This window comes from Epinephelus lanceolatus, chromosome 23 (assembly GCF_041903045.1).
Source record: "Epinephelus lanceolatus isolate andai-2023 chromosome 23, ASM4190304v1, whole genome shotgun sequence".
Taxonomy (NCBI): domain Eukaryota; kingdom Metazoa; phylum Chordata; class Actinopteri; order Perciformes; family Serranidae; genus Epinephelus; species Epinephelus lanceolatus.
The window spans coordinates 21,944,635-21,965,161 of record NC_135756.1 but is presented as its reverse complement, the minus strand read 5'-3'; the positions used below and the strand labels follow the sequence as shown (position 1 = coordinate 21,965,161).

General features: G+C 44.9%; 1 protein-coding gene across 13 annotated transcripts in view; it reads right to left on the bottom strand.

Moving 5' to 3' along the window:
- sox5 (SRY-box transcription factor 5) overlaps positions 1-20,527 on the bottom strand; it is a 300,708-nt gene that overhangs the window by 38,896 nt on the left and 241,285 nt on the right. For 10 of the 13 annotated variants that reach the window (XM_033614344.2, XM_033614340.2, XM_033614341.2 and 7 more), the window contains 3 exons: positions 17,436-17,522; positions 10,268-10,440; positions 8,843-8,911 (listed from right to left, as the gene is read on the bottom strand). In XM_033614344.2, coding sequence (XP_033470235.1) covers positions 8,843-8,911; positions 10,268-10,440; positions 17,436-17,522 — 329 coding nt within the window. The remainder of the gene's footprint in view (positions 1-8,842; positions 8,912-10,267; positions 10,441-17,435; positions 17,523-20,527) is intronic. The other 3 variants (XM_033614345.2, XM_078165382.1, XM_078165384.1) reach the window with 1 other exon arrangement.

Sequence of the window (20,527 nt, the reverse complement as noted above, 5' to 3'; positions counted from 1 at the left end):
TGGAAATGGCAGCACAATCATAAGGATGTGGCGGTGCTGCAGTACAATCAGGTAATATCTCAGCACTCCCAGCTTTCCCTGCCTGTGTGTATATACTCAAGTTTCCCTGGGTGTATGCATGCTCGCGTACTGTAAATACCTGTGTGTGTGTGTGTGTGTGTGTGTGTGTGTGTGTGTGTATGTGTGTGTGTGTGTGTGTGTGGGTGTTTGTGTGAGCGTGTCTCCTCCTCCCCCCTCCTCCTGCTCCTGTGTGTCGGCATGCGGCAGCCAGCAGCACTGTAATCAAACTATCACAGCGCAGGGGAATACAGCTCTCTTGAAGCGGCTCCTGTTTCCCCCTTACACCAAAAACAATAATTACTCCACCATTTTGGTTAACCATAAACCGCCGTGCTGCCTGCACCGCGCGATCAGAAGGGAGAGGCGTTCCAGCGCGACGCTCGGACAGGACCCCCGCAGGGACGAATCACAGACAGAACAGTTCCGCTTTGCCTTTCAGGCCTAATTGGACATATGCTGGAGTGGAGCTGGCTAGCAATACTGTAATGTACCGTGGGGAGGAGGAGAGGAGAGGAGAGGAGAGGAGAGGAGAGGAGAGGAAAGGAAAGGACAGGAAAAGACAGGAAAGGAAAGGAAAGGAAAGGAAAGGAGAGGAGAGGAGAGGAGAGGAGAGGAGAGGAAAGGACAGGAAAGGAAAGGAAAGGAAAGGAAAGGAAAGGAAAGGAAAGGAGAGGAGAGGAGAGGAGAGGAGGTAAGTCCATGGCAGCTGTAATACATACATACATACATACTGTACATAGACACACTGGCACATATACTGTATGATGCCTGTGCGTGTGCAGATGGCTTTGCAGAGTCTTCTCCTCTCTATATCTGCATCTTTTTCTATCCCATAACAAAAAGCCTGCGCACAATAGGAAGATATTAATCAGTCTGCAGAACTGTTGCACAATACATGTAAGTCTCCACAATGGGATAAGAAGATCAAGGGACAGAAAAGGAGGCGAGAGAAAGCCACAATAGAAGAAGAAAAAAAGCAGAAACGTACAGAGAATGGTTTATTGAGAATCATACCCTCCCATATGGTGCTGCTATGATAGTTGAATTGTGTGTAACAGCTGTTGAGCTGATGAGCACTAGCCTAGCATGGTCACTGGCACACACACCCTGACCTCCAAACGGTAATATGCACACATGAGGCAGAAAACATGAGCAAGTTGAGCGGAACAGGAGAAACAAGGGACTCAAAAACTGTCCGAAGTGTGTGTGTGTGTGTGTGTGTGTGTGTGTGTGTGTGTGGAGGGGTGAGGAAGTTTGTCCACTAGCTGATCATATGATATTGTCTCCCTCATCATGCCCCCCCTGTGCATTCCTTCCCATTTAGATTCCTTCACCATCTCTAAAATGACTTAATCTGATATTTCTCCTAATATTGGATACACAAGAATGCAATACCTTAAAGTGGATTATGAGCTCTGTGTGTTAGCCTCGTGATCACAGTGTAAACTTTGAAAGCGAGAGGAATAAAAGAGAGGGAGAGAGCTCTCCCAAATCAGAGAATGAGAATCAGAGACAAAGAGATGCGTTGACAGAAGGAAAGAAAAGCCTGTGAGAGAAAGTGAGGGTGAGGGAAACAGAGAAAAGTGAGAGCGAGGCCAGATCTATCAGACAATCTCCAGATCCCACATAAAGGAAAAGGCACATCTGAAACAGCAGGCGCTTTGGGGAATAACGCACTCCTCAGCTTCTCTTTCACATCAGGCCCAAAGCGAACATGAAAACCTACAACACACACAGACAAAACATCACACTGCCGCTACTGTAGGCTGCCGACGTGGAGGATAAGGAGCTCCGCGTTTTATCTCCAAACCCCTCCTCCAGATCCAAAAAAGAAACCTGAAACAAACAAAACTGGAACTCATCTAAAAAAAAAAATTCCTCTAATCAGTGATAACTGAATGCAAAACAAAGAAAAACACTCGGAATGGAAAAAGAATCACATATATATAAAGAAAACGTGTGAAACTTTTTTCTTGAGAACTTTCACAGGGGCAAAGAGGACAGAAAGAAAGAGAAGTCGACAATTCACCCTGGCGAGAGAACTTCTCAGGAAATAAACAGCAGATAGAGCGAACAGAATGAACAAGAGAGGGAGAAAGAGTGAGAGAAAGAGAGACGGAGAGGGGAGCAAGAGTTGGATAATTGGCAGCGAGTCGAGGCTGCGTTCACCACGCGCCAGGCGGCACAGCTTGAACTTAAAGCGCCGCTGCGGCATAATGAAGATGTGGCCGCTAATTAACATATGGGGTGCGAAACAGGTTGGTTGGCACGCGGCGCGCTAAAAACTCCAAGGTAAAGTTATTATTGGGGAGTAATTAGCTCTATGAAGTTAATGCGCCGAACAATAGCTGCCAGCGCCGCACAATATGGCTCGCATCTGAGCGCGCGAAAAAAATAGCCCCCGCTAAAGTGCGAGTCCCACAGCTAAAATCTGTTGGCGACCATATGCTCCGGCAATTAATGCAAGACCTGGATGACCTATTGCTAAAGAAGGGACGTGCGAGCGACAGAACCAATAATTAATTTGGAGGGAGAGGGAGGCAAAGAGAGAGCTAGCTTTTAATATTAGTCCATTAACTTTCTATGGACAGAGGCTATTAGAGGCCAGCCTGCTGCGAATGTAGGGGCAAGGTTCATGTCCCGGTGGCACTGCAACGGCCGGGATGCACACACACAGGTATGTCTGTGTGTGAGTACATTAGAGAGAAAGCATGTGATAGAGGGTGGGTCTCTGTGGGAATGGCTGCTTGGTTGTGGTCCAGTTTATGAGCATGTATGTGTGTGTGTGTGTGTGTATGTGTGTGTGTGTGCACATCGATGCATAAAGCGCGTAAGGAAAACACAAATTACACTGGTTGCGGTGTAATGGGAGTGATTAAACAATTACACAGGCAATTGGGTTAGCCGCTCCTATGCACAGAGTACAGAGGTGCTGGTGTGTTGTGTGTGTGTGTGTGTATGTGTACATGTGGTATACTGTGTAGAAATGAATGAAAAGCTTTTTAGGGTTTTTGCTTTTGTGTTTCTCCCACAAAATGAAAAATGTCGACAGAAGCTGCGCTTGTGATTGCATCAAGTATTACACTTGGAGTGTGTGAGTGTGTCTGTGTGTGATTGAGTTACCAATGTAGGTTAGCCTTAATAGAGAGCTTGTTAGCCGCTGTCGCCAGAGCGTCTGGCCTCTCTTAAACTAGTCAAAGCATCAGGTGGCTTTACTCGTTTTCTGATTCTTTCTCACTTTTTCTTTCTCTCAGTCTGCTTCGCCGTCCCCCACCTATAGCAAACAGTGGCGCCTGATGAGATGAAAGACAGCCAGCGGAGACCCACACTCCACTGTGCGTGTGTGTTTTGGTTGAGTGAGTTTTGATTCATTAGGCAGGACACACTCGTGTCCCCTCATCCCTCTGTTTCAATATACATCGTGAGTGTGTGTGCGCACCGCCTCTGTTCTGTAAAAAAATGTGCGTGTGTGTTCTCAAGGTAAGCCCTGAGCCGCTCGGCAGGTGAGCTCCTTTCATCCCCGTCGCGCTTCCCCGCGCGGCGGCAACAGTCGTCCCCGGCAACACCGGAGGGAGCCTCGGAGACAAGATGTTTAATTAGAATGAGAGAAGACGAGGGGCAAAGCAAAGGGAAGTTTGAGGAAATGTGCTCACCCCTTCGAGCCTAACAAGAAGGCCCCTAGCAGGGGGTAGGAGTGTGTGTGTGAGTGTGTGTGTTTTTGTGTGTCTTTATAAGCACACATGTTCTTGTTTAGTATTCTTTAGAGAGCAAGTCATGTTTTACACTCAGATTGAGCACCAAGTTCTGCAAAGTAGAGGTCATTTTTCTGGCTCTAGTTAGGTTTAGGTTTAAGATTAAAATCTGGATTAGGTTGTTTGAGTTACAGATTTCAGGTAAAGATATGGATTGAAGCTGTAGCTGGTAACTTCTATAAAAAAAACAAAAAAAAAAAAAACCAAAACCTTTTAATATTTGCTAAAAATGTCTCTATCATCAACAGCACTAAATCAGACAGATTATTCGTGGAAAAAAATCATATTCCTCTGTGTACTTTATTGCCTTGTAGCGGTTCCAGTGGCTTAACTGTATGTGAACAAAAGCAACCAATCAGAGCCGAGAAGTCTCTAATGCCCAGGACACACTGCCTGCGTGAGCAGCACGTGACAGCTACCCTGATGAAATGCTGCAGCTCGCATGTGTGCCGTGTTCACACCAGTACTTCACTCATGTATGGATCTGTGCAAGCTGCTGCATTGTCAAAAACACAGTGTTGCAAATATTTTACAATAAAATGCCTTGTGTTAACAGGGATTCTGTCTGCAGATATACTGAAGTTTATTTTGAAATGTAAACAGGAGTTAAAAGTTAGTAAGTCAGAAATAAATATTATCACGGAAAAAATTAGCAGCAGACAAGCTGCGCCTGAGCAGCACAGCAAAGCTCATGCAGGCAGCGTGTCCCGGGTGTATTACAGCTGTCTATCAAGTCAATCACTGCTCATGAACTGTGGTCTCAAAATAGGCAGTGCTGATCAAATATGAATCAAGATTCTGTTACTGCACTGCCTATTTCTCCACACTTTTGTGTACTGTTTAGCTGTAAAATGAGAAAGTTGGTCCGGCTGGTGGGTGTCGCTTGGTACTTTGGTAGGCTATTTCCAACATGTTTTGATTAGACACTTTCTCATTCTACAGCTAAACAGTACACTAAAATAAATTTGTGAAAATATTTGATACTAAAAAATAGGCAAATGCAGCAACAGAGTCTTGATTCATATTTGATCAGCACTGCCTTGTTTGACAGTTTGATGGCAGCTGATGAGCAGTGATTTCCAGTTGCGCGAGAAACTGCTCGGCTGTGATTGGTTGTTTTTGGTGCCCTGTTGTCGATTCTAGTGAATGGCATTAGAAGTAGTAGGAAGAGGAGGAGGAACATAAATTTTTTTTCACAGACTATCTGTCTCATGGAAGTTCAAAGGATCAGAGGTTTGGTCTGGATAAAGGTCAAGTTTAGTTTAAATTTGAACAGATTGAAGGTTAAACTAGGAATACATGTTGCAGAATAAAAGGTCCCTCAATAAGTAAAACGTGAATGTGTGTCTGTAACTGCATGTATGTGTGTGAGGGGGTCAAATTAATGGATCATAATTGATGCTAATTCATGGATAATTCCAGGTAGAATCAATTAGTCAGAATGATAAAGTAGCCAATCAGTGGCTTCTGGGCACTACTGACTGGTGTGTGTATCTTGTTCATATAATGTGCTGTCATTAGCTTGGGCTGTGTGATGCATGCCTCTGTAAATGAACTCGTCTGCTTGTCGGCTTGCACCACACTCGGCGAGTGCCGTTGGCCTAAATAGCGGACGCTAACACGCATATCGCTAGCTTGATTTGGGTTTCAGGGTGAGAAAAAATAGGAAACCGGACGCGAGGACAATAAATAATTTGTCCCCCTTTCATGAGGGATGTGTGTCAGTCTCCTCTCTTTTTCATGAGCTTGATTATTCGTTTCATTTCATCACCTCTTCCAAGTGGACGGTTGAAAGCATTCTTCACAGGCCTTTGGGGGTTTGGGCCTAACAAAGCCAAGGACGCAGACACACAAACACACACACACGAAGGGACAGCTGAACTCAGCCTCGTTAGGGGGAAATGCAATCACAAGGGGCTTATCATACAGACACAAAACACACACATACACACACACACACACACACACACACACACACACCCCAACAGACTGAACCTGGTGCCCTCTCACTGGCAGGCCATTGTATTGTGGGATTGTGCGGACAATCTCTTCATGAATGATTAAGCAGTGTATTTCTCAACCAAGTCTTTGATGATGAGTGTGTGTTTGATCATCAGGAGAGTGTACAGCGCTCTCTGTGACTGCTTGCGATATGTGTGTGCGAGCGTGTGAAGGCGTATATTTTTGTATGTTTGTACGCATTTGTGCGCACTTTGATGTGACATACGTGAATGTGTGTGTGTGTGTGTGTATGTGTGTGTGTGTTTTGCGCTCCTGTGATGAGCCCCTGTTGATTGTGTCCCTCTCTTAACGAGGCTGCCTACAGCTGCCCCTGCTTGTGAGAAACTATTGTTGGGCCCGTTCAATGGAGAGACGCTTGTTTGGGAAAAGGTTGCAAAGTCATGGGAAAAGAGAGCTTTGTCTCGGCAGGGTCGCGAGGGAGTGAATCATGAGCGGACGTGTTTATAGCTTAACACACACAGCTGCGGCGAAACACACACGCGCGTATGCACAGATGAAGAAATGGATGCTCGAGAATGCACAGAGAAATCCTCAGAAACAAACTTCTTTTTTTTGTCAGCGAGACAAAACAGGAACAATTCAGAATTTAACTCACACAAAGCAAATAAACACAGCTGCTTTACACAGAATCGTAGACACACATAGACACACGTACCGCACACACACATGCTATCACAAGGTCTCTTATCACACAAACTGTGTATGGCTAAACTCTTGGGGGAAAGGGAATGTGTGTTTTTGTGTGTGTGAGTGTGTGTGTGTGTGTTCCCTCTTGGACAGGGTGTCTCTTTATGATACAAAGCCCGGCTTTCTCAGCTCAAAATTCAGTGTCATCTGCTTTTACAAAGGCCTGGGCTATTCGTTCCAAGCCACCTGGACCAACATAGAGGCTCCAGTGTAGCACCCTAAAGGACAATACCTCCATTTTTAAGTGTTACATATATAGCCACCCATGTTCTTAGACACAGAGTCACATTCAAAAGGACTGTTTAGTTGATTTACTTTGCAGACGTTTTTCGTCTATATAAGAGTTCTTACTATAACGTCTCTAATCTACATGATTTTATCATGATCTTTAAATAATGAGTCAACTAAGTTCATATTTCCAAGTATTTCTGGGTGAAAGGAACTTCTCCTGTGGATGTCAGGTGATAGACAAAAATCAAAGTGAAATATAACGTGTCATCTACTCAGGGGAGAAAAAGAAGCTGACACTATGCCAAAAGTGTGGGGATCCAACAGCCGAAAATGCCTATCTCTCTCTAACTTTATTTGATTTTTTTCCATTATTTGTTTCTTGTAATCGTGCTGTATACACCACAGGATAAAGAGAGGTAGAGAATAGGTAGCCAAAGTTACAGGGTAACTATTCACCTATATCACCTCAACTCACTTTTGGCACCAGGTGCTTTTCTCAATATCTTTTTCTACACATGCACAAAGTACCCGGTCAATGTAGGCAGGACTCTTGGCTAATCGTCATAGCAACTGCTGCTGTCTGAAACCAACTAGAGGAACGTCTGCACTCCGCCAATTGACCACACCGTGGATTTGAGTACTGCCATTTTTTTTTAAAAATGGGTTGTGTGAATAGAAAAAATTGTGGTCTCTACTGACTGTAGCTTGGTTATTTAACATGTTCCATGTCATGCTAGTGACGGTTCTCTCTGACCAATTAGTGCTCTGCAGTTTCTTAACTTTGCCTTCTAGTATTGGCTCAGCTCACTTGAAACCTTGACTAAGGTGCTACCGGTATCCACAACTTTTGACAGCTATTTCATAACAGGCGTGTGGAAAAGGGGCAAGTAAGACAAAGTTCGCAGACAAACGCCAGCACACTGTCACAACTTCATCAGACAGACTTGGCAAGGTTTGCCTGATGAAGTTCTACCACCGAAAAGCTGCATTTCTCAGGCAAACCTTGCCTTGTTTGCCCGATAAAGGACATGAAATGTCACAATAGATTTATTTGTTTTTGGGAATTTGACAGCATGTGGGAGTTTGTCTGCAAATTTTGCCAAAGGAAATCCAAAAGAGAACGGTTCCTAGTGAGTCGAGTCTTACGGGTATCATGCAGTGGACATGAGACTTAGTAATTTAAGATGAACTCATAATCTACATTATCATTAATCAAGATTTGTCTGTTTATGAGTAAATAAATAATAAGACCATATCTGAGCTTTGAGATAAAGTTGGAAGTTCACAAAGTGCTTCGTCCATCTGTCTGCCTTCATGGGTCCACTTGGTTCCTAGTAGCCAAGACCTGACCCCAGGTCAGAGTCAAACCAGGTCAGGATTATATCAAGGATAACTGGGCCCACAAAGGGTCCAATTCTACGGGTTAGGGTCTGTGTTTCAATATGTCTTGTACGTGATGGCCCATAATGATGCCTGTTCACTAGCTTGTGGTTGCTATGATTAATCAAATATAATGTGACCTTACCTTTTACTGGCTTCAAAGTGAAACCATGTAAAAGATGAACCTATTTCCTGCTTTTCTGACGTAAGTGTCTTCCCTACATCACTGCCTTAGTCGCCTAGTCTGAATTTATACAACGCTGCTGATGCTTAACTGTGCCAATCTCCTGCTCTGCCTCTGAAAACACCTCCACAGTCATTCAAAGGCACAATGGAACAAACTCTGCCACTGCCAGTTTGACGTGCAAACTTTGATTTATATAATAAGGATTTAAAACATACATACTGTACTGATTTTTCCAGGCAAAATGACCACTTTCAAGTGATTATGCAGGTTGTGCTCATGTGTGTGTGTGCTTGTGTGTATTAGAGGAGGAGGGGCTTTCATAAGTCGACACTGATTCAGGCCCAAAATGCTGATGGCTGAGCAAAGAAAAGCTGCAACAATCACAATCACAAAATTGCCTTTGTGGGGCCATGCAGACGCACATCAGGACACATCCACACAAACACTTGGAAGGATACATACACATGACTACACACGTGGCTGGACACACATTTACACACATACACACACAAAGCGGCCTCACCTGGATTTGTTGCTGCAGGAGGTTGATTTTGTGTTGCTGCTGCAGGAGCTGCTGCTGTTGCCGGGCAATCTGAGGACGGAGCACACGACACATTATTAGAACGTACAGTATAGGAAGTATGTTTGTGTGGGGAGTGTGTGCATGTGTTGTGTGTGTATGTGTGTGTTTTGGTGTGTGCGCAGGGCCTGTGGGAGATGCGACACATCTGCAGGTCTCTGAGGCCCCAGTTGCACGACAGAGGGTTGATGCCCTGGTATGAAATATTAAAGAGCTCATCTCATCTGGACTCAGCTCATAGCCAAGTGGACAACAGCGTCACACCGACACACTTACTGACATGAGCACGTTCTTTACTGAAAAGCTAATTTTTTGGATTCTTATCTACTAGTTAAAATCAATTTGGAGACATTTTTCACTTTTATTTACACTGTTTATTGCTTGTGATATCATTTTACTCTGTTTTAAAGCTTGCCCTTCTTTTGCATTTGTTCTCACTCATTCTGCAACAACTTGAAACCTGAAATATAATTAACTCCTGGACACAGAGTCTCCAGTGGCTCACAGAGTGGAGTGGAAGCACAAGAATACAGTATCCACATACAGTACATCCACATGCAGCCACACTCTGTGCGCAGTGGTGCCGGGATCCAGCCAAGGGCACTATAAGGCATTGTGTTTGTCACAGGTGATTTGTCCTTACAGCTGTGTTTCTGCATGTGTGTGTGTGTTCTCTTTGCAAAACCCGAGCTTTCCAGAGGCTAAAAAGCACAACAAAGAGGGAAACCCTTCTCTATGCAAATACCTGGCAGACCCTCGCCTGGGAGCTTGGAGTGTGTGTATGTGTGGAAGCGCGCGTGTGTATGTCTGCGCTGCATCCGCTCCAGCACTACATACCCTCAGCTTATTCCTGTGCAGTGTCCCTGTGTTTGAGCTGCCAAAGGCGCATGTCTCTGGCTGTGTACAGTAGAAGATGCGTGTGTGTGTGTGTGAGAGAGAGAGAAAGAGTGCAGAGAAAAGAAGAATCCTGTGTGAGAATTTATGGTGACCATTTGGGATGTTTAAGTGTGTATGTGCACCTGTGTGTGCATATAACTTATGATTCAGAATCGGTATCCAATCATGTGCGTTTGTGATCTGGCACAACAGATATACAGGATTTTTTTGGAGTAATTACAAGAGGGGAAGAAGTAGATTTTATCTTAAAATAGGGCGGATTTCCCAAAGATTCAAAATATCTACAGATGGGTAAAAGTGCTGATCTGATAAGAGACAAGCGATGTAACAAATGCTTTAATTTTTCTTTGATTCTGTGAACTCAAGCTGGACTAAAGGAATTGTTAGGCTGGATTTGTTTTGCAGTATAGGCATACAGTGTACAGCGTTTCCAAGTGAAGCCCTTCACATGCAGCGTGGCCCCCTGTATACCTGGTCCTGCTGCTGCTTGGCCAGTTCCATCTGCTGCCTCTGCTTCTCCATCTGCGAGGCAGCCAGCTTCTTCTGCTCCTCGTGGGCCGCCAGGAGCTGCTCCCTCAGGCTGCTCAACTGGCCAATCATGCCCATGAGCTGGCGCTCTTTCTCTGCCAGGCTGTCTGCGGTACCTAAAGGGTGAGAGAGAGGGTGAGGAGGGGGTAAGAGAGGGGTCAAAGATGAGATGGTAGCACTTTGAAGAAAAGAGCAAGACTCGGTTGAGGTTACACTTTGAAACTTCTATCATCATGTGGAGGAAAAGTTTGACTTATATATGTCTACCTGATCACTTATATCAGGAGAGCAGTAATAGATTATTGCATTAGGACATATATGTAACATGTGAATGCAACAGAAGCATAAAGCTGACACTGTGTTGTTCTTCTTTTAGAGATTTTCATGGTTATCTGGAGGCCAGAAAGGATTGTGGGGGTGAGGTTAGAGGTCAGAGGCATGAAGGAGAAGAACGGAGGAGGAAGGAACAACAAAGCAGTGTAGAGCTTTCCATGGCTTGTTGGTCAACCTAATATATGACTGGTTAGGGGTTTTGGACGGCAGGAGGGGGGGGGGGGCATGTCAGCGGAAGGTGCGTTTGGCAAAGTGCTGCTGAGTTGTAAAACCAGATGTTAACTTATTTTCCTGGGCACAGAAGGCCAGCAGCGATTACTCGAGCCACATCCATCACTGCCTTTATTGCCTTATTGAAATAAAGCAAATAAATCTGGCTGAGGAAACACTTGTAAACAGGCAAAACGTGGCGGCAAAACAAATGTAAAACGTGAGCCAAATTCATATGTTTTAACAAACAAAAATAAATCCTCAGCCAGGTTTTGAAAAATTTACATTTCTTGCTTAAACTTTAAGTAAAATCTAAGTGTATTTTATTAAGGGTAAATGTGGAGATTGTTTTTTTGTGACTCGGTGAATGTGTGTGTGTGTGAAAGAGAGAGAAAAAAAAGACAGAAAGAGAGAAGGCGAGTGTGTCTGGTCTGTGTTTACCCTGCAGTCAGCCAACCTCCTGCTCACATTTAGCATGGCCTGACCTTTGACCTCTCAGATCCTGACATACTAGCTCCATTACTAACACACACAAACGCGCACACACACACACACACACACACACACACACACAAGGCCTAAATCATTCAACAGGATGTAGTTAGAAAGAGGCACACTGAGGCACAATCAGTACGAGTGTGTGCGCCCATGTCTGGTCATATGTACCAATGTTTGCCTACATGCCGCTTTTGTGTGTGTACGTGCACGTGTAGAATAGCACAATCCCCCATTGTTCTTCAGCTGCTACCTTTAACAGGGCCACATTCCTGCACCAGTCAAACCAGATGAGAAAGAGAGGAGGGAAAGAGGGACAGAGGGAGGGAAGCAGGGAGGAAAAGAAAGAGAAACACAACAGGGGATGAAAGGGGGGAGTCAGGAGAGGGGCAGGGGGGAGCAAAGGCGAGGAGACACGGCTGCTGACCTGCCCTTTGACCGCCCTGGGAAGGTGAGAGCCATCCATTTGTCCTCCCTGTTGGTAGCCGCCGCCTCACGCCACCCCCCAACCCGCCCGCCTCCACTGCCCGCCTCCCCCTCCTCCTCCCTCACTTTCCTCCGCGCTCCATCCATCCGCCAACAATGAACAATAAAGGCAACTGTCGGGAGCACTGGCCGCTGGAAAAATAAACACGCCGCTGTCCTAACTCACAGACCCACCTTTGTAGAGCCAGAAATGTGTGTGTGTGTGCGTGCTTGTCTGTGTGTGTGTGTGTGTGTGTGTGTGTGTGTGTGTGTAGCCAAAGCTGACCAAGACAAGAAAGAGCCTTGTGTTAAAAACGTTAGCCTGTTCAAATGGGGGGTGAAGGGGTGGGGAGGAAGGGGGCAAGGGGGGAAAAAAAGGATAAGGGGGGGTTGCAAAGGTGAAACGATGGATCAAAGGAGTCTTTCTTGTAGGAGGTTCTTGTTAGGGTTAACCCCCCTTTAACACACACACACACACATCCATGCACATGCACAAATGCAAACACAATAAAACTGGGTGCTTCTGTGCAAAACTGTGTACGCTGAGGTCGAAGGACATTCCTCTAACCAGCAGCCTGGGTTGTTAGGTGTGTGAAAACGAAGACAAGCAGTCTATTCTTTTTCTACAAGCTGCTCTCAATCCCCCTCTCAGCTGCGGATCTTTCATCAGCAAACCAGAGTATTTGCAGAAGAAGATGAATCCAAGAAAACAACACGCTCCCTAACTGAGACGAGATTTTAGAAACTCTCCTACGTGGATGTGAGCCGCCCTGTCTCTCGCTCCCCTTTCCCTCCCATTCAGACTTTCAGAATTTCTGCGGTCGCCCCATAAATCAGCTCTGCGTCGGCTTGTTTCCTCAGCTGCTGCGAGGCAGGCAGGCGGATCGATAACTGGTTTCCTCCATTGGTTTACACACATTCCTCCTTAGGCAGATTGCTTACCTACAAACCCACAGAACCAACAGCAACTCTCTCACCTTTTTTTTTCTCACGCACACCCGTGCGTGGCGTAATTAACCAATTTGTAACAATGTAATACTTGTCACCGTGTTCACGGTGCTAATTAATGACCCCGGCTGCATTGATAACTCCCCCCCCGGTAAGGAGGGAGGAGCGGGGATGAGATGGCTGAGGGGGGAAGGGAAGGAGGGAGAGGAGGAGAGGGATAAGACGGACATGATGGTGAAGGAAAGATATGAGAGTTAAGAGAGGAAAAGGCGAAGGAGAGACGACAGAGCAGTCTGGAAGTATATTAAGAAGCACATTTACATGCACCAGGACAACACAATTACTGTAAATAATCGAATTAAGTTAAGATTAAGATAATGAAATTAAGGTTTAATTAAAGCACTTACTACACAGTTTGCAGTAACTTGATTTTCCTAATAGTTTACTTCATTTGTTTGACTACAGACAGGATCTTACTATTAGTGGTATTTTGTTGAGTTTGTTTGCTGTCTTTACCCTCGTAAATCCTGTTTACAAGCTCATGTTGTACAACACAGCTGCTCCCTCAGAAAGCAAGAATTTGGAGATACAATACATATCACGATACATGGGGTGCAATTAAATATATTGCAATATATTGCAATACTGTAAATAAGGCGATCTAGTGCAATGTTTTTTAATCTAATTTTAGGAAAACTGTCATAATATAAAGATTACACCACCATATAAATGTAGTTTGAAAAAAGTTCACTTTTTTTATGCAATCAGAACAGTGGCATCTGCGTTTAAATTTATCACAGTCCCTGTAAAACACTGTTGCTATGTTGAAGTGGAAGAGTCAAACGGTTGACGACAGATTATGACACTGTTATCTAGATGTCTGGGGTTTAAACACAACATGAAATGAACCACTGCCACACATCTTTGCATGTAAACTATTAATTAAAAATCAGTGCTTTTGGGAATTGATACAGTATCCCAAAACATAATATCACAGTGTTTCCCTCAGAAACAGATTCTATGTGTGGCGGTAGCAGGCAGTGCTGGATGTGTGTGTATGCCTCTTCATCATTCTGTGGCCTGTCTCTGAATTCGGAGGCTTTTGCAGGTCCATGAACGCAGCACAGAGGAACTCTTCATGAGTTTTATTTTTTTCCCTTCCTGAGTTTGAGTCCCAGGCTGGAGAAATGATTAGTCAATCAGTTCGTGGTTGGATCTATCAAAGCTGTTCAGTTCAAATCAATTGATTAGACAACCAGCTCCTGCAGAGTAAAGTGAAGTCAAACTTTTGTTGCTGCTGTTACACAGGTTAGAACCAACTATAGACCACAGGGTGCGCAGTTTTCTTGGGAGTGTAGCTGATTTCATCTAAAGTAGGTTTGAAAACACTAAAACGAGAGCACTGAGAAATAGAGCGTTATATTTTTTATATGAATTAACAAACATGTAAGAGAGAAAGAGAGATAGAGAGAGAGGGGCACAGCTCCAGAAATAGAAAATGTATATGTGGCGACAAATGCTGAAATTGTGGCAGTTTGCCAGAAATGAATGAATGTGTGGGAAACCCTGTTATCGCCCCTGGTAAATTGCAGTTAAGATTCCAACATTTCTAAAGATACCAGATATTCTGGGCAGCAGAAGTTTGAGAAAATGGGCATCAAATGATGCAAAGACATCCAAAATATTTCAATTTGATGGAATAAGGAATCTTGGGAAGAATAATCTTTAAAATATTTCCCCCAGTATAACACCATTGAGCTCTTAAGAAGTGCTGAAACAAGCTGATGCCGTATATAAAACTGTTGTACAGCATGTAAAGAAGCACAAGGGGCAATTCAAAGGAAATCAAGAGTTTAAGAGATCAAGCTTTCCTGTCACTTTCAACTATCTCATGCTGCAAATCTGATGTTAATGACACTATACCGTGGGGATATTTATTCTAGTGCCATGAGTTCCATACTTCTGTGTGTGTATGTGTGTGTGTTTTGCTGTGTGAACAGCATGGGGCCTTTTACCAATGTGGCTTCTCAATGCAGCAGACAGAGCGAGAGGCAGTGGCTCAAAATCACTTTGTTCCCCACAAAAAGCTCTTCAATGGAATTCGATGGGGGGAAAAAAACATTCAAGGGATGCACTGACAAACAAGAACAGCACACACGCACACACGTGTACAATCGAGTGTACGAACGCTTGACTTACTATATATTTCTGTCTTCTTTTCCCACAATCAGAGACACAAGTTCGCACTCACAGACACACATTGTTATGTAAGCACTGTCTAAGACACACACACACATGGACTCAGCAGCATATGCACTTCCACTGCGTACACGCACATGCACTCATACACACTCCTGATATTGCTCCCCAGCTGTTGGTGTGTGGTGCGCCAAGCGGGACGCCCCTACACAGAAATGTCAGCGCGGCAGGGAGCTGGGAAAAGGGGGTTTGATCAATGGAGCCCCCCTCTCGACGGCCACGCCACTCTGCAAGGCTCTTTGATTACATATTGCTTTGCTTCCTAATGAAGCTCAATTACTGGAGGAGAACGACGGCTTTGCCCTGGAGTTACAGGGAATAATAGCCAGACTCTTCGACCTCTCTCTGCTTCTATCACATCTTTTTTCCCTTCACTTTCTCTTTCTCTCTGGCTGACTCTCGCTCCTGCCTATTCACAGTGCTGCTTCTCTGGCTCCCTTTTTGTTCCACTTCCTGCCCTCTGTCCTGCTCTGTCTGTCTGACTCTCGGATGTTAAGAAGGGCTGGTGTGGATAGAATGGGTGATTAACACTGAGATTAACACAGAGCTGAGAGACGTCATTGAGTGTTTGACATGTTGGTTAAACACAGGACGATGCGGCTGGCTTGGTTAAGTTCAGGGCAGCTCAGTTCATTTGAGTTCAATTCAACTGAATTTAGTCAATTTTAGTTTATTTCAGTTCAATTTAACCTTGAATTAAGGCTGTTTTTCCCCAGATCTCACTCCTTTTAATTATAAGCTTACAGCCGAGTCACTAAATGACATTTTTTGTTATTTTTAAGTAATTGGGCTTCTCAGAAATGCCCTCAACTGACATGCGAGTGGTTTCAGTCAATTTGACTTTGTGCCCACTGTTTGTATATATGCAAAATAATGAGATACAGGAGAGAGTTCCAGTAATATAGGAACTATTTTTTGTTTTGCTTATGAATATCTTTTAAATCTTTGTTACTGCTTTTCCTGCCATGCATGATGTAAACAGGAAGTACAATGATGTCATTGATTTTTTTTGTTTCGCTTGCTGAATATGTGTTTTCATTTTGGTGGTTCTGCACTATGAAGCCATTTTGCATTACCTGCTCGCAGTCCTGCACTGTAACTATGGACACAGTCAACATCCACCTGGATCACTTTTGATAATGGGGCAAGATGCGAAGTTAAAATTAGTCTTTTTTTTTTTAAAGATTTTTTTTTTTTAATAGATTTATAAAAAATTTTCCTAAACGGACATTGGAGGGGCAATCTTAAAGTAAGAGTAGGCAGTTTTATTTTGCCGCCATTGGGCAGAAATCCAATATTAACTTTGACCATATTGTGATTCAAGTGGACTGAGAAAAAAGTTGATCTTTGCACCTCCTCTTGGCTCTGTTTTCCGGCTTTAGAAATCTTTCTATGGCAGGAGTTGTCAACCAGTCACAGGTTATTTCAGATAGAGGGCGTTCCTAATGGCTGTTCTACAAATGCAGATGCACGTACATGTTCCTTCGTTGAAAGCCGATTCAATGGCGGAGAATCCTGCAGAGAAAATTGCTACTCCAGTACTGGCAACAACTGCCTACAGCAAAGCAACCCAAAAAAGGAAGACCGACCTGTTGCAAAGGGTCTAAAGAGTGTCTGTCTATGAATGAAATGAAAGCCCTGTAATATCAGCAAAGTGTTTCAGAGATGGAGAGAAAGCTCAAGTTTATGTAGCCAATGTTAGCTAAAGCCTCAAATCACAGTGTGCTCTCTGCCCGCCGCAACAGACCACCTCACCAGGAGGCGAGCAGGCAGCAGCTCCGGAGACAGACCTCAAGTCAGCGGCCTCAGCAACCTGAATCCAAACAGTGCATACCCCAGCTCCGGGAGTACCAGACAGTCATGACTTGCCGCTGGATCAGCAAACTTTCTGTTGCTGCCATTACACAGGGTGGACTGAGCAAGGCCACTGGCCACCAACCTGCTGTGACACTCACTCGGCGTTGGGGGGTTTGCGCTGGCTGAATTGGAGCTGCTACAGCTGCCAAGGTCAGTTTTCGGAGCTGATGCCCGCTATCCCTCTTGAGAAGCAGTCCAAAGCGGCGGGGAGCAAGGGGGAGGGACCATCAAGAGGCTAGCTAGTTGTCTTTATGCCTCATTTTTGGTCTGACACATAGAAAGAGGCAAGCCGTGGCTGAGTAAATGAGCGGTGCGCAACTCTAGATTAAATTAATCGATGAATTGGCATGCATATGCCTGTGCTTGTCTGGTGGGAGGGGCTTAGGACAGGGAGGGGAGAGCTGCAGAGGAAGGGTGTATTTTCAAATTCTGATAATTTTTTTTGCCTTTCTCAGATTTCTGCCTACTTCAACTTTAAGTTTAAATGGTCAATTGAATTCAGCTCAGTTAAGTTTAGTTCTGTCATTACTTAGTTGTACCATACCTTTAATTTCTCCGATGTGCCCTGAGCCCATGGCCAAAAGTTTATCCTTCCAGTCCTTTGACAACAGCCTCTCAATGCTGGGGGCCTCTGTTTAGGGGGGGAGGGTGGGGGCAGAGGAAAGAGAGAGAGAGGGATTCAGTTGGCTGGCCAACATGACAATAAAGCTCATTTAAAGTCCATTTGCTGTAATAAAGGCAGCGGCAGCTCAGCCTAATGGCCGCATCAGCAGGAGAGAGAGGGAGAGAGAGGGAGAGAAAGGTGGAAAGAGAGAAGCTGATAATCGAAAGAGAGGAAATCTGAAGAACAAAAACAAGTGAGCAAAAGGGAAAGAGCGAGAGAGGCAACGCAAGATAAAGAGAGAGACAAGTGGAGGAGAGAGGGAGAGAAAGAGAGAGGCTTTTTCCCTCTCACCTGCTGCTAGAGAATCATTAGCCCTGTGGGCCCTGAGACAAAGAGGGCCTTAATGCACCCGCCACAATGGACACATTATCAGCTAGCGCTTTGTTTTCAACACACACTCCACAGACCCTTACACACACAAACCCCTGCGCAAACACATATGTGCACACACACCCGCAAAATCACTAATTACACTCCCTAACTATGATCACACTCACACACAGATGTGCACACACAGACACACACAGTGGGGGAAATGGAAATGTCACACAAGAGAGCATACACACGCAGAGATTCAGCTCTACATGTGTGCACATATATGCGCTAATAGCAATCACACACACACGCATGTGCACATACAGACACGCTGCCATTAACCCCGTCACCCTGTTGACTGTTATTGATGTGAACAAAGGGGAACAAGGGAAATGATGAGACAAAGGGAGACTGAAAGTGTGAAGCAATAGGGTGAGACAGAGAGAGGGAGAGAGAACTCTATTTACTGGGAGCCATCTGCACTTGGGATGCGAGGCCTTGCGAAGGAAAGAGGTTTTACACTTTGAGTGGGGAGATTAACCCTATCAGCCAACGCAAACACACACACTTGAATGCACAAACACCCGCAAAACACACAGACACATGCATGCACAATGCATGCACTTGAGTGAGCCCACGCTGTATGTATAGCTGCACACACAGACGTATATACGCTCGCAACTGCTGATGGCAGGCGAAAAGTTTGTTTGTCCCCGGATTATTTTTCCCCCCCATAATGACTGATTTAAGAAAAAAAAAGTCTTAATCTCACTGGTATGAGACAGCTTGCCTGCACTGATGAACACACACACACACACTAATGCTTTCCACAGTGGGAGAGGGAGATGACCGGTGTGTTGAGCTGAACAGCTTAGCACTTTTTCTCCACTAAGTGAGACATGAACGCACACACGCTGCCACTACACTCAACAACAAAATCAAAGTACTTTTTACCCGTCATCCAAACACACAAAAAGCAGTGCTTTGCCCAAACTTCCTTCTCTCCTTTTAATCCCTCTATTTTTTTTCCTGGCTGCGATGGAGTGAATGTGGCGAGATCAGGATGAGAAACCACCTGGAGATTTTCGGGATTTAAAATGACACATGATCACAAGCAAACAAGTACGCATGCGAGAGAGAGGAGACATACACGCTCTGCTCAGACACACACAAAGCACCGCAGCATGTCCTACATACTGTACCTCAGTGTGTGTGTGTGTGTGTGTGTGTGTGTGAGGGTGTGTGTGCCGGCAGCCTCCCCAGAGGCCTGAATCAGGTCCTTTCCTCTGGCTTCAAGACTACAGCACTCACGCTCTGTTGATTACAATAGGCACACATTCGCAAACACACGTAGCGCAAGATCAGTGCTGAACTTCAAGGTGGTCCACCTCTCACTCTTTCCATTTCTCATCCCTCACTCTTTTCAAATCCCTCCACCGTCCTTGGACTCTGACTGGTCTGTCCTTGCGTTCTCGACGCTGCCACTCAGCCAGTTAGTCAGTTTCAGCACTGCGTCCCCAGATGCGCCCTAGTGCTTTCTGTCAGAAGCCACCACAGCCTTCAGGGACAAGGTTAGCAGCGGGGTGGAGGTGGGAGGAGGACTGAGAAGGACTGAGATAGACGGGGAATCGGTTGCACAAAACAACGGAAAGAAACATGCGTAGAGAGGAAGAAAGAGTAGAAGAAAGAGTGTGCCCCCCCCCATGACAGCTGTCTCACCATCACCCCAACAGGTGCTATTAGCCCCTGGCGCTCCCCCTCTCTCCCCCTTTCTCTCTGTCTCTCACTCTCATCTCTCCCTCCAGCCCCCTCTCCCTCAACAATGACAGAGGCTTTTAAGCCAAAGAGCTTTGACAAGTGAGAGGGAACAACAAATGGCAGTGTCGCCTGTTCTCTTTCCATTGCACTCCCTCTCTGTCTCCATCTCCTAGTTATTATTTTTATTTATTAACAGGGCTGCAGTTATTGTCCCCAGTGACAGGCCGGGGCCACTTTAACTATTAATAAAAGCCAAGAGGCTCTTTCATTGTGCGGCGGATGGCAAAATGGGAGGAAATGGGCAAGAGGAGTGGAGGGGACAAGAGAGAAAAGAGGAGAGGAGAAGAGAAGAAGAGTTGGCATGCTGCAGCTTTTAGTGAGATGTTGATTGATGTGGTGAACACTATGAGAAATGAACCCTCACTGTCGCCCGTGATAAACATGCACAAGCTCGTGCATCGGTTAAAAGATGTGTTTGGACATCCTGAAACCATGACCTCACAAAAATGCCTAGCTCTCTCTCGTGCATTAGCTTCTCGTCATAGCTGTTTGGGCATTAGTTGGTGCATTAGAATGCTTCAAACTGCCAATTACATTTCCTTGTTTTCATCTTCATATAAGAATGTGATATATGGCCACCATTACCTGACAATGCACAACAATAACAACTTCCCTCTTGAAAGACTTCTTTCCACTTCGCTCACATTCAGAGATTTACTCCCTTCAGCCCAGCAGATGGAAATGCACCTGAGTTTATGTATGCAATATTTCAAGAGTTCTTACAAAATCCGCTTGACAGTTAGATGGAAACACAGCGAGCGTCTACTACTGCTAATTACAGCCAAAAATCACATAATAAAGGAGGACAGCACAACTCTTTCCATGAAAATCAGAGTAGC